Below are 17,735 nucleotides of genomic sequence, written 5' to 3'. Positions count from 1 at the left end.
CAGACTTCAAATCATGTTTATGTTTTGAAATCATGTTTTGGCATGTGGCGCCACCTACCGCCGTCTACCAATCATGGCAGTCAGTCTAATCTCAGCTGCCGAGCAACCACGGGTTGCCAGTTACGTCAAAAAATGAAACCTAAAAAGTTTTTGAGGTATTTTGAATTTGAATGTAGTAACTGTTTTTGGCCACATTCTTACATATGGCACCTTTAAGTGAATTATGTATCATAGTAAAAAAAAAAAAAAACCTGTGCATTTTTCCTTTAATGTCAATCCTGTATTGTGTGACTACTTGTTTGAAAATGAATAAAAGAAAGGATGCAATCAGATTTATTTCAGTTAGAAACTTCAGAAGTTAAATAATTAAATATATATATAGAGAGAGATGAAAGGTAACAAAAGACATGTGAGTCACAGAAAGTTAGTCACATGATGTGACTAAGTGCTAAAAGATATAACATGAGTATAGAGCTCATGATAGTATGCATTATGCATTTATTATTATTATTACACATTGTCTAAGTTTCACCAACTCACCCCTGTGTCTTTGCTCTGAAATAATTACACTTAAATACATACTATGATTCAGATGTTTATGACTTAATTTCCCTACTACTAAAAAAAGATATAACATATAATAACGTAATTGTTACACTTAAGTGGCCTCAAGAAGAAGGGTTGTTTTCTCAGGACCTTCACCAGAGGGCCACAGTTACAGGTTATGTTACCTATCGTGACCCACCGCAGATTTACAGTGGAGTGCGTCCATATTAGGCAGCAACAGCTAACTCGAAATGACTCCACCTTTTTCTGTCAGCAGCACCATCAAAGCTGGGCTGGGTCATGAGGAGGAGGAGGAGGAGGAGGAGGAGGAGGAGGAAGATTTAACCCGAGAAGAGGAAGAGGAAGCGGAGCTGCTGAGTCAAGTCGAGACAGTCACAGCGCGCGCGGCGGCTGAGCCACACCATCCTCACGAGGTCCACGCACTCCGCGAGGGTTTTCTTTTTCTAAACTCGACACAAGTGAGTATTATTCTGCACATAACTGTGAACACGACATGGAAACACGTTCACCTGCGTCGTCGTCGGCGGCTTTTAGGTCACTTTCTGCGTTTTGTCTCACGCGGGGGAGGGGAGATAAAGAGAGAGAGAGAGGGAGGGGGTGGGCGTCGAAAACTGTCGACATTGTTTCAAAAATGTCTGCGTTTTGTGTCCGAAATGCACTTCCGCGTTTGATTGGTGTACATTTGTAAAGTGTCCGTTTTTTTGCCGGTGGTTGCGAGTTAGATGCTCGTGGTTCTCACCTGTGCAGCTGAAGACGGAACGGTTCGTGTGTCACCTCTGCTGTTTGAAGCTGTCAATGACCTTTAGTAGTGAGTTTGTGTGTGTCTGAAGCTGTATGGACAAATCTATCCCTGTGAGGACCACACGACTTTAACAGTTATTTTTGTATGGTTAAGGTTAGCTTAAGACATTTAGTTGTGATGAGTAACAACTGTGCGATTTACAGGGGGGTCTGGGGGGGCTAGACCAATGCAAAATTTGAGGGGGGTCTAACCATGTTAAAATGTAATTGGAAAACATTTTTTTTTTCCTAAGGATTTTTGTAATTTCCGTTTTACACACACACACACACACACACATATATATACATATATATATACATATATATACACATATATATATATATATATATATATATATATACTATTTAAAATGGGAAAAATAAACATGTTTGTTATCTCAAAGTGCATAAAATCAAAAAGTCGTGCAATAGAAGCATGTGTTTCTCTTTAAAATAAAGAGAAACCAACACCTCAACGTGCCTTTCAGACTACTGTAGTGGGAGTGGCATCTTTTGAGGGACAGTGAAAAGTGATTCTTTAGTATTTTTCTCAGTTTTTCTGGTGAAAGTTGAATAGACTGGGGTTAGGGAACGCGTTATGTCGTGTGAACAGGTAAGTTGTGACGTGTCGTGGGTCTCCAGTGAACTAATGTCCGTCTCTTTTAATTTAAGGTCAAAGAGCTTAAAGGTGCATTCTTCTTCTCTTAAGTATCAGGTGTTTGTCTCCTTGAGTGTTATTCGATTAATTAATGTCAGAGGTGGTGCAACTGCGAACATAAAACATTGTGAAATCACCTTGAGCTTGACTTCAATTAGTCAGCCAGTTTACAAAATAGAATAATAAAAGAGCAATAAAACAATAAAAATTTAAATTAGCAGATGTCACTCTTGTCTTCATATACATACATTGTTAATCCATTGAACAAACTTTGAGATAGAACCTCAGTGTGTGACATGTTTCCTTTTAATAAAGAGTCATAAAACCACAATTAAGTGGTTTTTTTTCAATATTAAGCAGATTATTTTTTTATTGCTATAACCGTTATAGCCATATTGCTATATTGCCAGTTGTAAAGGAAAAGCATAAGATTAATATTATGCCATAACTTTATATGAGGGCTCGACTTGCATCATTTCCCCTTTAACGTGCAGAGACCTGCGATAAAAGAACCTGAATTATAAGGTCAACGCGTTCAGTGTCTTCATTTATTAGTTTTATGAGCAGGTTTTATGGTGTTTGTTTTTCCTTCAAAAGATAACTAATTAAAGAGAAGTTTCCAACTCATTTATGGAGCACACTAATGCAGTGAATGCATTTAACAGCCATATAAATATTAATGTCCCAATTCCTGTTAAATATTTGCAGCACTGCATCTGCAAATGATTGAGGATAAGTTAACACTGCGTGTGATAAATAGTCGAAATCCTACGCTTTAAAAGAGGGCGGGAAACGAATGCTTTCTTAATCAGTAACTGCTTGCACAATTTGCAAAACATGCACTCTCCTGTAGACAAACCTTACCTGCAGGCGCAGATAATCTGGGTGAAAAGCATGTGTGTGTGTGTGTGTGTGAATGGTGGTCTCTCATAGCAGATAACAAACCATTCACTACATGTGTGTGTAAACATTAGCTGTAGCTAACGGCTGTGGGGTGGAAACAATGGGGCCTGAAGGTCAACTGGCCCAGGTGTGTCTATGATGCTAATGTAAACACTCCGGCAGTGCTGGGACTCATCGGCCTCCAGCGCTCACGCCCTGAAGTGCTCGCATCGACAGAACAGATGTTGAAGCTTGATTCAGCCCCGTGGAGATCAGAGGTGATCTGGTTGTGTTTATGCAACAGTGCAACCCTCAGACAGACGGGCCAGTCTGTTCCTGATGCAGCACGAGTGAAGTGTACGGCTAAAAAACTAGGACAATGGGTTGTCATATTCACCAGGGCTCCGCTGTCAAGACGGCGTTAACTACCCGGCAACTTGATTCACTGAGGCGTGAAGTGGCGTCATGTCACTGATAAAGATCCTGAATGCTTTACAACGTCGTCTTCTCTGACTGTTTGAACATCGCTTTAGATAAGGATCTGTGCCATCGCCGGCAAACTGTTCAACTGCTCCCTGTTCCAGGCGATTTACAGGTGTATGTTTGTACTGTAAATATTCAAATCCTGTTGGTCTGTATACATTAAAGGTGAATTATTGAGGGGCTGCTGACATGTTTGAACTGCAAGAACGTCCTCATTGCAACGGAAATTTAAAGCCATTTTTAAGTCCTAGGAAATCCTTAAACGGTGCTCTGTAATGGATAATTGACTGTACTTAAATGAGGTGTTCCAGAGCGCAGGTGTTAAGGTCGCTTAGGGATGCTGTTATGTTTTTAATGTTATGGTTTGTTGTGAGAAACCGACGGGGAGAATGTGTCTTGTGTGGCGTCTGATGTCGGTGCAGCAGTCGTTCTATTTGCACATACAGCAGCACTTCGGCTGGAAACGGCAAAAAGAAGACAGCGTCACTTCTCTGTGTGTGTGTTTATGTGGGTGGGGCTGGTAGGGGTGGGGGAGAAGACCAGGTTATAGACAAGGTAATTACTCAGAACTCCACAGGGGATGATGGAGTTTCCACACCAGAGGTTTAACTTCGTAATGCATGGAAAAGATCTCAGAATTTTCTGAAGTCTTTGCACCTGTGAGAGAGCTGCACATATGTCGTGACATAAGTAAAGTCGGCTTGTGCAACCAAATGCAGTTGTGAAGTGCTGGTTTTGTACAATATGTCATGACGGCATTATGACTTGGTGGTCTTTGACCAGCATGCCCTGAGAGGTGCTTCTTGCATAGTCATTCACAGTAAAGTCAATCCCCTGCTTTGTTTATGACAGTGACGTCATCTGTTTTGATTACATTTCAACAACAAAAAATCTGATTCTTTGCAAAAATCTGAACTGCGTGCCAAAGGTCTGTGTGGAATGATGCACACCTTGAGGCGGTGTGACGTGTATCAGCATGCTGGTTAGCGGTTTCCAAATACCAGTTTCCTTGTTAGAATGTCGAAATGAAAATATTTGCATTTTTATGTGTTTGGTAATTCAGGTGTTTTCCTTTTTTTTTAAAATCAATATCAGCCCATTTACAAATGTGGGCCTGTGGAATGTCGAGACTTGAATGTTTGCTCCAAATAAACCTTGCAGTAATTACTGTTCAGACACCGGTAGTTTGTGGTCTAACATGTTTCAAGTTATAACTCGAGTTTTTGGTCTTGTTTAATCCCGCTCAGATTAGCAGGATGGCACAATACCTAACATGATTGCTGAAGTCACAGTCGAGACTTGTCGAATTTTGTTTAGTTCTGAGCTGGCTGATTTTTATTTCTTTATTTTTTCGTCAACTACAGAACTCTGTTGTTGTATTAAACTCGACACAAGAGGCACACCAGTGAGTGCTGACACACCGCTGCCTCAGCAGTGCCGAGTCAGCACCTGAATCGAGGTGATTCCTCGTGGTTTAAGAGTTGGATCAAGAGCCATTCTTATTCTTTATACTAGACAATTAGCAGGATTGCAGTTGAGCTGCACCTCCCACAGGTGGCGCTAAACCTGCACAAGGTTTCCTACTTTCTACTTAGCATGTTTCCAGTGCTAGAGTAAATGGGTTAGACATTAGGGGTGGGTTTAAAAGAACTAAAACAAATTGACGATATATCGTCGTGCAATACGATAATCGATACACCGGGGCAAATATCGATATTTTAATTACGTGAACACTAGTCCCTTTGACGGAGTGACGGACACTTAAAAAATGTTTTGTGCACCCGGAGACTCCGACAGCCTCTCCGTTGACGTAGAGGGGTCTCCGTAACCTACGTAGAGCACTTTACGCAGACATTGGGTGTTACTGCTCCTCCTCCTCCTCCACCACCTATTCGCTCAGACACCCACATGCAGTAAAGGGAAGAAAAGCAGCTCCCATGTCATAAACATGTCAATCCAAAATCAAGTTCATCAACATTCTTGTATTCGTGGGGGGGGGGGGGGAAACCCGCTCCACTTGGATATCATTCAGTCACTGGTATTCATTCTTAACGTGCCACAAATCCTCCGTCAATGGCTCGAGACCAACGGGACATTTGTGTAATCTGAAAGCAACAAAAACGTGGAATGTTTTCCTTGTTTTGAATTCTGTTTGGTATATTAGTCTGCACATGGTATTTAATTACTCTGGAGTAGTAGTCAAATGTCCACAAACAAAAGACATCCAGGTTACTATCACAGAGGAGCAAATTAACCAATAATTCATATTAAAGACGCTACATTAAAAAGTCAAACTGATCATTAAAATAATAGGTAATTATTGTCTTTGTAGTATGCCACTAATTGTTGAAACACTAATGAGTCAGATAAAACATTCAGAAATCTTAAGTGTATTTAAACAATTGAATGCAAATTGTATTACTTTTGTAAAACATTACTGCACTGCAATTTTCTGGAAAAATTAATTCCTAAAAACTTGCATGAAAACATGTTTCCAACCCGACTGATGCTTTCAGGTTCACGCCCTCTCTCAGTCACACAGTGCACAGTTCACGACAGGTTGTTTTTGGTTTTTTTCAAAATGTTCAAAATGCCCATAATTGCGCAATCGTCGAAAGAGAAGTTACTAAACTGAGGCATTTCCTCTTTTTGCAGAATGTCATACTAGCATACCTTTGCACGCCATAGGAATGTTTGAATGAGATTGTTAGTCCCATAGTTGAAAAAATGAACGCACAAGTAGCAGAACAAGTTTAGATGAGGTTGAGTCTATGTCATGTCAGATATGTCTGTGCTGAGAAGACCAGGGCCCGGGAAGAGCACAGTGTCATGCCTTGTTTACTCTTGAGTTTGACATTCTGCAGGACTGACTGAAGCTGCTGCTATTCAAGACTATATTTACCCAGTAGTTTCAAAGTTGTGAGCATGTGAAGTTTAAAGGTCTCTATTATACCCTATTTCTCCAAGTTAAACTAGTTCCCTGGTGTCCTAATAAACATGTCTGTGACATGCTTTGGTCAAAATACCATAAGGATGAAGCAGTTCAATCACCCTGGCAAAACAGCCCTGTTCAGAACGCTCGGTTTAGTAGTATCTCTTTAGGTCCACCTTAAAAAAAAAAAGTAAAACAAAACTTGGGGACAGAAAAGGCCACAGAGTCTACTGGGGGCTAACAGCAGTTAGCATTTGGAGAAGTGATTATGAGCCGGCACATTGCTGTCATATATAACATGTATCCACTGGACAGATAAATCCTCTCAGGCTGGTAGTTTGTGGAGGACTCTGTGCTGCACTGTGGAGACAAGAATAGAACTTTTCACGGACTTCCCGTTTTCGGATGCAGTTGCCCTCGCCAGCACTCTCGCGTGTTTTACGGACAAAGTGGAGCTCCACGAAACATTTGTTTGTCCAGTGATAAAGCTTTGGCTGCAGAGACTGTGACTCTTCTTGACTCCTCACACCTGTGTGTCACATGCTGATGGAAATTCTCAAAGTCATGTGCTCGTAGCTGTAGTGAATCCGCCTGCAAATGTCTTCTGCATTGACGCTGAAATCCACATTTAATGGTTGTGAAACCACTCTCTCTTCCTGGGAAGCTTTTTAGACTTTTAGACCCACTGCTGCAGTTCTTGATTTTCAAGATCGAGTTGCAGATGTGCAGCTAATCGGAGCGTCGTGACTTGTTTTATTGAGCAGATGCATTTAATTTGACATTCTGGAGGCAGTTTTTTTTTCCCCCTCTTAACCTGTCTTGCCATCTCTGGAAATGTACCAACACTGTTGCAGAAGCAGATGCATTTGTCTTTAAAAAAAAAAAAAAAAAAAAAAGTTTACGCCCTGCTCATCCTATGTAACAGCTAAACAATCTGCAAAATGAGCTTCTGATGTTTCTCTTTCAATTAAATGGTTGACAGTAAAAGACTTGGCTGGTACATGCTCACAGTGTAGAATGAAACCAGGTGTAAAATTTACACAGACTTGTCTAAACAATGTCAAGACGATACCTCCTTTATCAGTATGCCTTATATTCTCAAATGACTCGGTTAGTTGTTTGTCCATAAAATGCTCTAAAATGTTGATCCGTGTTTCCCAAAGGATCATGGGTCGCTTACTCACTCATCTTCTACCGCTTTATCCTCCACATGTCCGTTGACAAAAGGCGAGGCCACACCCTGGACAGGTCACTGGTCTGCTTGGGCCGATTACTGATATGTAAATAAACATTTCTTCCCTGCATCCCGCCGCAGAGGTCATTTAGGAGCTCGAAGACGAGTCACGGTCAATCTGCCAAAGTATTTATCGGCATCTTGGGAACCCTGAAACCGAACATTTGTGTGTAGATGACCAATATGCTACTTCTTGGAAAAAAACAATGATTTCATAATCCCATCTCTAATCTTATTAGATTATTAGATGTTGCTGTCATCGTAATCCTCTTCTTGTGTTTGGAGATTATTTGGTCTTGTTGTGCATTTATGATTTTTATTGTCTCTCCGTATTCCCCCTGGCATTCTGTCTGTTTCTGCCATTGTAAACACTGGAATGTGTACCTTTCAGATTAAAGTTCTGTTTAAAAATAAATAAATATAAATTACGTATGCGCACACTCATTTACTTGGATGGTTTACGTAAAATATTTTCAAAATGACCTAAAAAAAGGGTGGCCTTAATCTGTTCTGTAGTGATATTGACAGATTTGTCATGCACTTGTGTTGCAGCAGATGTTATACATTTACTTCATTGTGCAAAATAAATAAGCGTGAAATAATAGTTGTAAAGCTAAGATTGCCCGGGACCAATATCATACTGATACTGACTGTTATTGTGCATCCCTAACAACGACGACAACCTCAAGTATTGACCCAGACCAAAGATGAGCTAAGAAAACAATAACCGTATCGGTAGCAAACTGAATATGTATTTTTAAATGACTATAATTGACATTTCCATTCACTAGGGTAGAGGTGTGTTGGTTTCACGAGAATTCCATCACATCTGAAATGTCTCTGTCAGCAGGAAAGCCGTGATCTATTTTCTCAGGTATGTTTTGGTATTTGGAGGCGGGGCTAAAATGTGCTGAGTGCTGCTGCCACCACTCTCCCTCCTCCCTCCTCTCACTTACCCCCCTGGGGCCAAAAGTGACAGGTAAAACCAGCCCAGTTAGTCGGATACAGTGCAACTCTGGGGAGGGTATTGACATAGACGCTAGATCAGATTAAACACCTCGATTTCTTGGCTGCTGTGTTCCTTTCATTAATTAGTCGACTAAAGCTAAATTACACGGTTAGAATAATGAAAGGCACATTTTAAACTCCCAATGTGCAAACAGTTGTGTGCAGTTTTGACACATCTGCATTTCCCTCCCATGTTTCACCTGTAACTAACTATCTCCCTTTCAAAATACTACACAAGCAGAAAATGTAAATCCCTATTAGTAATGGTGCTGATTTAGATTTTTTGATCTTTTGATTGACTGGGCGTGCTGGTGAGATCAGTGTTTTTAATTTTCGTGGGGGAGAGAACAACCTCCTTACAACACACTCGGGAGGAATTTTGAGCATTATCTCACGAGTCACCGCCTCGTTTGCATCAATCGTTGTCTTTGCCTGCCATTAGCTTCCCTGTCCAACCTTGGGTAAACATCACAGTTATGACACTATTGATGTTGCAGAGTGCTGTTGACTTTTCTCACTGGCCTCAACTGGACATGTGTGTGTGTGTTTTCGGATTTTGAGGATTATGTTGCAAGGATGTGGTTAATCTTTCCCTGATACGATTATAATGAAACTATAATTATAGCGACAAATGACCTTATTATCAAGTTGAAAGAAACTTGCAGTTCACAAGGAGACGTTGACTTTTTCTGGGGTTTTTTTTGTTTGTTGTAGTCATGATATGATAAATATCCCACAACACAGAAAAAGAACACTTTTGTTTCATGGGTGTTGGCCGAGTAGACAGTCGGTAAACAATGGCCCCCTTCACGATAACAGAGTCTCTTCTGATTTCTCGCCCGATGCCTTTGAATAATATTATCAGCCCACCCTGACAGAAAACTTCCAGGCCTGCTCCCTCCACAGTTATGTGTGTGTGTTTCAGTGGGAGACGGGTGTGACCAGGAGTGGGAAAAAAAAAAAGGGAACCTTGCACATGTTGAGTTCAGGGCGGCGGTCACACGAGTAACTGGGTGCATTTTTATTTGAGGTGGTGAGGGTTTAAATTGGCGCCATCTCTCTCCTTCACCCCGGTTGTACTTTCTCCACACACACACACACACACACACACAGTGCTCTCTCTCTCTCTGGCTCTGCCTCTTTGGTGGTTATTCATCCACTGTGTGAGTCAGGGAGGGTGGGGATTTGGACGACTGCTGTACCAGTCACACTTTGTCAGTTTACTCTCTCATTCTCTCCCTCTCTCTCTCTCTCTCTCTCTCTCTCTCTCTCTCTCTCTCTCTCTCTCTCTCTCTCTCTCTCTCTCTCTCTCTCTCTCTCTCTCTCTCTCCCCCGCTCTGCTGTTTTCCTGCTCGCTGCTGCTCGCCTGCCCACTCTTAGAGTTTACAAAGAGCCTTTGCCGTCCTCGGGAAAAGGGAGTCGCCGCTCCTGCTGTGGATCACGGGGAAAGTTGTAGTCCTGAGGTAAGTCGTTCAATGTTACATAGGTGAACTAACGTGTGTGTGTGTGTGTGTGGAGTTTGCCCACATGTTGGAGCAGCTCTGGGTGTGTGTTTGTTTGTTTATATCTAATTTCCTCCTTTTACTTTGGCTTTCCTCGAAGTAGGCTGCCATTGATCTGGTGTTTAATTATCTCATACTGGCCTCTCTGTAATCATCTGTGGAGTAATGGGTTCTCTGCCGTTCCTCTTCCTGTGTGCATCTGTTCTCTTGTCGGTTCATCATTAACTCCCACCTTGTGAGCGTGAGCTCCCTTTTTCCATCCCAATGAATCATGGACATGGGAAATGTTTCCCCTCCCTTTCCATCGTACTACCGTCTCCTTGGTAGATGTAAACCACCCACCTAAGGTAGCTGAGGTGGGACAAACACTGTTTAGACAGGAAGTAACAATTTTGTTTTTGTGATATAATTTTGGGCTGCAAATGATGAAGACTGGTGTTTCAAGTGTTATGTGTCTGCAGCTACTATTGGCATCACTCTGTCATGGGAATAACGCAGGAGACACTTTTTAAGTATTAACACAGTTATGAGGAAGTAGTCCCCTGTCCTCCTGTAGACTCACTACCAGTATTTTAAAATGGCAGAACATCAAAACACAATCTATTTACTCTGCCTCTGCAAAATCTGTGGGAATTAGAAGTGGTGCAAATTTGGATCATTGAGCTGTCATCGTTATGCGTGACTTCCATCAATGACCATATACAAGAGACTAAAGAAATAGTTAAAGGGGCAGTAAATGCTGGTAGTCGTCCTTTGTGAAATAGTAATGGTTTCACAGAGTTGGAGTGGAAGGGGCTGCATTTTGGGTTTTCTTGGAACCTTTTTTTTATTACCTTCATATGCGTCTTAAAAGGTTGTTTTTTTGTCATAAGTGGTACAATCACGAGACTGTATCCCCCTGACTTCAAAAGAAAATCCTCCCTAGAGTGATTCACATGGTCTGACAGAAATGAGAACATTTTAAATCGCTTTTACTTAAAATTCTGAAGCCAATAGATTCTCGAATCTCTACACCTTCTACAAAATAATTTGAACCTATAAAACCAAACAGTTTTCTCATGAATATAAACAAACTGACAAACTATTTCATTTATTTCCAACAGAATGTAAATATTTATGTAAATAAAGGCTATATCAGTGAAGGTTTCCGCTGATAACCTGGTCGTTAAAGTGAAGCCATGTGCTCAAGGTCACCGTGTTACAGTAATCTAGAGCCACGACTAACCCGAGTATGAGTATGATCTCTGTAACTGTTGAGCATTTTTCCTCAGAATAAGACAGACTGCACTACAGACATGCTGGGACTCTTGTTCTCTCTCTCTCTTGAGGAGCCTGACCTAAGGCCTCATCACCAGTTCAAAAACAGCCACAGCTTTTTGTGTAAGAGTTTTCTGAAATGTCATGAGTCTAATCTGTTAACATTGCACTTACACCACTTCACAACTGCAAAGTAGACGTTGCTCCAGTTTCACCACGTCAGTGGGAGGAAGTTGGTTTGTAGGTTTGAGTTAAGTGCAGCTCGGAATGCTGGACTCAGTCACCTGGAGGCTCAACAAGAAGATTGACCAGAAGGACAAAATGGTGTTGACGTAGCCCAGGGATTTAACTGTGAAAAAAATCATACTACAGGGGGTTTATCTACAACAGGAAGCAGAAGGTCCTGTGTGTGACACAACAGCAAATGAATTGGAAGTACTACTTTCATTTAATTGAACATGAAAGTGGTTTAAAAAAAAAAATTGACTTTCTAAACACAGATTAGGACCTTTTATGAATACGTGTGCATAATATACAGTACTGTGCAGACGTTTCAGGCACGACCAGCTCTGTTGTTTTTTCTGTTTGTCAAATTCTGTGATCATCTGAATTTGGAATGAAGTGATGCGACTTAAAACTGCTCTTATATATTAGCGAGCTGTCAACATGTGTTTGCAATGCTCAAGCATGTCTTGAAAAAACCTGGCGTAATAGATGTTTTTTAACAGCAGATGTTTCTTTAAAGGTGAAGTAAGTAGTTTATAGTGCCATCTAGAGGAGAGGCTGATCCAATTTACAACAAAGTACTGCTGCTCTGCTCACCCCCTCCCTTCCCTGAGCACTGCGGTGTCCGCAGCTGGTCAAATGTCGTCCTCGTTGTCTTTCTCCGTGTCAGCAGATGAGGTTCGTGAGGTGAGGGAGAGGGCGAGCTACCGCGGCCGTAGCAGACGAAACGGAGAGAGTGGAGGCGGGACTTCCGCTACAAGTAAAGCGACGCTTGATTTGTTCTCTCGCGTTTGTCCTTACAGGCTCCGATAGAAACATGGCGTCTCGCTGCTAACAGTGGCAATGCAACCGCGGCCCGCGACCATGTTATTTTACATGACTTTTTGAAACACTACGAAAATGAAACAAAAACTATTATACAGCGACTAGACAATGCAGGAGCACATAATATGTATAAAAGAGTGGATTTTTTGGTTATATAAACCCATAAATACTACACATTGTCCCTTTAAATGAAATAGTAGGACAAACACAGGATTTACCAGTAACATTAATTAAAGGTGCCATATGTAAGAATGTGGTCAACAATGGTTACTACACTCAAAAACTGAGGTCTTTTAGGTTTCATTTTGTCCGCCATTGTAGCTCAGGCGTAACTGGCAACCCGTGGTTGCTCTGCAGCTGAGATTCTACTGACTGCAATGATTGGTAGACGGTGGTAGGTGGCGCCACATGCCAAAACATGATTACAAAATATAAACACGATTTGCAGTCTGTAAAAGATTTTTTTTAATGCAAATATTTTGGCTGTAATGTTGTTGTGAGTTCAGTTTGTTATATGAACATTATTCCTGAGTCTCTGTGACATATTAGGAGGATATTATGGCCAGTTGCTTTAGATTTATTACATAATGTACCTTTAAGGTTCCACTCCAGTATTAACAGAGCTGGGTTATTGTTCAAGTGTAAGGGTAGATCACCTCTACACCTGTAGGATGTTTTGTTTTTTCCTGAATTTGACAAAAGAAACCACATACATATTTTCTGGATGTGTTCCAGTAAAGTGAAATAGAAATAATGATCCTCTATTGTTGTTACAGCATTGCTAAAACAACAAATCTAACTGGCCTAAGACTTCTGCACAGTACTGTATTCTGTGCAAATGTAGGAAGTCACTTATTCAGTTGTCCTGCGACACTGAAACCTTTTAAATGCTGATTACTAAAGTAGGCTGGGAATAAAAAACTGGAATATAAAGTAATAATTGTGCTTTTACATCCAAAGTTTCTGTTTTACCTTTTCCCCTTTCTTGTCATTTTTCTAAGCAGCACCTGCATGAGCTGTGTTCCCTGGCCTCCGTTTCGTAACGTCATAATTATTTGCTTATACGTGTATTGGCTTAAGGAGTGCTGTGTTGTTTTTTTTTGTTTTTTTTTTTTAGTCCTTGGGAAGTGAAATTTCAGAGCATTGAAGATTGCACCTCAAACAAAGGCTCCCTCTGCGTCCAGTAAGGACACCACACCCTGCTTGTCCTCTACATTGTGTCTACAGTTTACACTTGATACGATAATCCTGTGTCAACAGAAACTTTTGCAGGTCTGAAAACCATAGCAACATTCCGATGTGTGAGGCTGCATATGCTGGCGCTTTCAGTTTAGCAAAAGGCTTCTCATTACATTTGATGACATGATTGCGTTTGCAGTGACAGACTTCCAGCAAATGTGGTTTGCTGCGGCCTAAATATCTGTGTCAGGGTTCAGAAGTTCAGTGATGAATGACTTTCCCTTATTTGCACCACGTGTGGCTAAATGAGTGCACAAGTCAAGCCTGAAGTAGATTGCCACCTCACTGTGAGATGAGGGATGTCCTCACAGTTCCCTGTAGCACCACCTTTCTAATATCAGGCCATGTCTGCGAGTGGCTGGAGCCAGAGCAAAGCATCCTGGGATTTTTATGTGGGAATGTTTTTGTTTGAGGGATGAACTCGCTGTATGCTAAAAATTGCCTTTCAGTCTCACAGAATCAGGAAATGTCATAAAACTTGAAGACATTTATTGGTCATGGGTGAATGACACATAAACATGTAATGTTTCCATCACTTGTATTTATGCAATTCTGAATTCCAATGCCCATGTCTCTAGTAGTATCAAAAATCCATACAATGTGCCATTTCCACAGGAAACAAAAGACACTGGGCGAGGAATCAGTCTGGCACATTTTATTTTTTTTTAGTTGCCAAATAAATCTTAAAAGTCTGATACTGGATGAGGAAGTTTCATCATGCTCTTTTGAAATGCAGTGAAATGTTGTTTCCTGTAAATGAATTGCATTTGATTTTTACATTTCTTTTTGTAGCTAACTGGGGCCACAGAACAAGACGGCAACCATGCTTCAAGAGATCAAGGAGGTTGGCTCACATGCCAAGGACATCTATGACTACCTCTTGGCAGGCATTGGTAGGTGATCCAACCAACAAAGAAAAACAATAATACTTGTTAATTTTACATTAAATGGTTACTTTCTCTGTCTTTTCTCTATAGATCCACGTCTGGCAGACTATCCATTGATGCAGAGTCCCATTCACATGAGTGCGATATTGCTGTCTTACCTGCTCTTTGTACTGTACCTGGGTCCTCGTCTGATGGCCAACCGCAAGCCTTTCCAGCTAAAGGAAGCCATGATAGTCTACAACTTTATGCTAGTGGGACTTTCGATATTCATCGTCTATGAAGTAAGATAATGTCTCCACTTGATACTTTTGCACACATGCACAATTTTAGTGTTTCAGATTCTGGATGGGTGCTTTGAAACTGTTGGATTTCTATTTGTAAGGATGTGTTTTGAAAGGTGCTCGTTGTGATGATGATCAATAACTGAATCATTTTCTTGTCATTTAGTTCTTGATGTCTGGTTGGGCCACAACATATACCTGGCGATGTGACGTAGTAGATACCTCAAACAGTCCTCAGGCACTACGAGTAAGTTGCACATTGACTCGAGGGGAAATTATTGATTGATATGCACTGAAATCAATATTCACTATCTGTTGCACTTGTTTGCTAATGCTAATAATTTACTTCATCCTGCTGCGTGCCATAGATGGTCAGAGTGGCCTGGCTGTTCTGGTTCTCAAAGATTATTGAACTCATGGACACAGTAAGTCCTTTTCGTCAAAGGTGTCACTTTTGTTTGCAACTTTTTTTGGGCTTAAACTAATCAGTATCCTCTTTTTGTTCAGATCTTCTTTGTGTTGAGGAAGAAGCATGGTCAGATTACCTTCCTGCACATCTTCCACCACTCCTTCATGCCCTGGACCTGGTGGTGGGGAGTTGGCTATGCTCCCGGTGAGTACACATTAACTACAACTGGTCTCGTCAAAGAGTTAGAAACTGATTAATGAATGAACAAATGCAGCCTGGGGTGTAGTAAAGTCAGAGCAGTCTTTTGCATGCAGACTTTGACAATGTGATCTTATTGACCTCCTCAAGAAGCTTTGTGACGTACTGGACTTGTTAGAAAATGATTAACCTGTGCAACAAAATGATTGACGGGCACAAAACATCCACATGTGAGGTCTGGTGTCTAACGTGTTTGTGTGATTCATTATTTCAAGGTGGAATGGGATCTTTCCACGCCATGGTGAATTGTTGTGTCCACGTTATCATGTATTTCTACTACGGCCTTTCTGCTGCGGGACCACGCTTCCAGAAGTTTTTGTGGTGGAAGAAATACATGACTGCCATTCAGCTTGTATGTAAACCCTCATGCAGTTGTTTGCCCTGCTGTGGCACCAAGATAAGTGTTTAACTTGCTACTGATGTCTTCCCAACAGATCCAGTTTGTGCTAGTATCTCTCCATGCGACCCAGTACTACTTCCTGGACAGCTGTGCCTACCAGTTCCCCCTCATTCTCCATCTCATCTGGATATACGGAACCTTCTTCTTTGTGCTCTTCTCCAACTTCTGGATCCAGGCTTACGTGAAGGGCAAGCGGTTGCCCAAACACGACGCTAAGCAGTGCCAGAACGGCGCGGCAGTGTACAAGAACGGCAAATGTCACGAGAATGGTAAACACCATGAGAACGTTAATGGCATCAAGTTCGGAGTCACCAATGGAACCAGCAGCAATGTTTCTGCTCACCATGAGAATGGCAGCTCTCACACGGGCAAGATGAAGAAGGCGTAGGATCTCCCAAAGAAAAAGCCCAAAATGTATGATCCAAGAACCTGTTAAAACGACTACAGATTCCAAAGATAATTTTGGCTTACTTTTCCTGTTTTTAGTTTTATATGCAAAAGACAGGGTCAATGATTTCCACAGTTGGGGCCTTGCATTCACATCATTGGATCACAATGTATGAAGAGAAGATGTTTTTAAATGCTATCTTCACTGATGTTGCAAACCGCCTCCTAGTTCAGTGTCACACTGGTGGCCTTTCACCTCACTTGCCTTCACTACTTTCTTACCCCACCCACACCTCAAACCCCCGTGGACAGACGACTGTACAGTTTCTATCAAACTTGAAAAAAACAACAACAGCGACGTTTTGTAAATAGTTTTACATCAAAAAAAGATAACTAATTGTATTGGTGTTGCTTTAGAATTTCCAAATTTTGTTACTTTGTATTTAAAACAAAACAAAAAACAAATGCCAATAAATTTCATTTTAAATCATCTCATTGTATACGGTTTTTCTTTGTTTTGTTTTGTTTTTTTTTTAATTTGTTCTGCTTGTGTAACTCGCTTGTTGATTGTCGGCAGTGACATTGTGCTTTGTTGCAATGAACTATTTGCATTGCGTGCTTGTGCCCCTTGTCTTTGCCATCTCAAGTATGCAGAGCAGAGTAGGAGGCAGAACAAGACACCCATTCATAACAGGAGGAGAGAAGGCATCCCGTGCATTGGAGGAAAAAATGTGATGCATCAAAGTGATCATATTTCTGAATTGGTCTCGTGAAGAGGTTTCTTTTTCGTTTGCTATATTTCAAGTCAGGGGTCTCAAAGTCAAAGTCCTGTCAGTAGGGGGGCGGTCAAATGAAGAAGTCCAACTGTTTAGCTTCAATTATATCACAATATTCCATCATCAGCAACAACATTTGTGACAAAAGACACATGAAATCGATTGCTTGGCCGTGAGTTTGAAGCCACCGTTTTAAGTGACAAGCGAAATCACTAATGCACTATGTGAAGTGAAAGCACTTCAAATTGGAGTCTGTGCCAGCAGCTTGTCACACCTGTAAACTGATCTTCTCAAAGTTGAGGTAAGGTAATTGGCTGTTGATAAATGAAGCTTAACAACTTTACAACTAATATTAAAAAAAACTACTAAAGTACTTGGTCTGCTATGAAATCAAGTTTTATGAAGACAATTCTAACTAGTTAATAACAGATGGAGAACAAGAAACAAAAAAAATGGATTAAAAACGAAAAAAGTGTGATTTCAAGAGGGTTAGGTTTAGGGTCCTTGAAAATCACACGGACGTTCCTTCATTGTTGCAAGTTTAATTCAAAGCTGACATTACATTTCATGAGCAGTCATTAAAATGCATCCAGTATGAAAACATTCTTTGGGCATTCATTCATTCATTCAGTGTGCATCGAGTTGCTACAGCTCTACATACAGTACAGTTACAGTACTTCAAGTCATTCTCTTTTTGTGTTTGCTTTCAGGTCGTGCGGCTGAATCCAGCTCCCACTTTAAAGGT

At 41.1% G+C, this 17,735-nt stretch overlaps 1 protein-coding gene across 1 annotated transcript; it reads left to right on the top strand.

The window, feature by feature from the left end:
• The first annotated feature begins 901 nt into the window (after positions 1 to 901).
• elovl1b (ELOVL fatty acid elongase 1b) lies at positions 902 to 16,576 on the top strand. Its single transcript, XM_083887475.1, has 9 exons — positions 902 to 1,025; positions 9,925 to 10,007; positions 14,385 to 14,485; positions 14,570 to 14,760; positions 14,927 to 15,007; positions 15,129 to 15,185; positions 15,268 to 15,373; positions 15,643 to 15,779; positions 15,862 to 16,576. The coding sequence occupies exons 3-9, from the start codon at positions 14,416 to 14,418 to the stop codon at positions 16,213 to 16,215; spliced, it is 996 nt and encodes a 331-aa protein (XP_083743601.1). The 5' UTR covers positions 902 to 1,025; positions 9,925 to 10,007; positions 14,385 to 14,415; the 3' UTR covers positions 16,216 to 16,576.
• Positions 16,577 to 17,735: the final 1,159 nt, after the last annotated feature.

This window comes from Microchirus variegatus (genome assembly GCF_963457635.1).
Source record: "Microchirus variegatus genome assembly, chromosome: 4".
Lineage (NCBI taxonomy): Eukaryota > Metazoa > Chordata > Actinopteri > Pleuronectiformes > Soleidae > Microchirus > Microchirus variegatus.
The sequence above is the reverse complement of the archived record's forward strand: the minus strand, read 5'-3'. Positions and strand labels throughout refer to the sequence as shown.

Coding starts and splice junctions, on each gene's coding strand:
- elovl1b (XM_083887475.1), top strand. CDS start 14,416: ATGCTTCAAGAGATCAAGGAGGTTGGCTCACATGCCAAGGACATCTAT. Junction 14,486..14,569: donor CTACCTCTTGGCAGGCATTG/GTAGGTGATCCA, acceptor TTTTCTCTATAG/ATCCACGTCTGGCAGACTAT. Junction 15,008..15,128: donor ACAGTCCTCAGGCACTACGA/GTAAGTTGCACA, acceptor TGCGTGCCATAG/ATGGTCAGAGTGGCCTGGCT.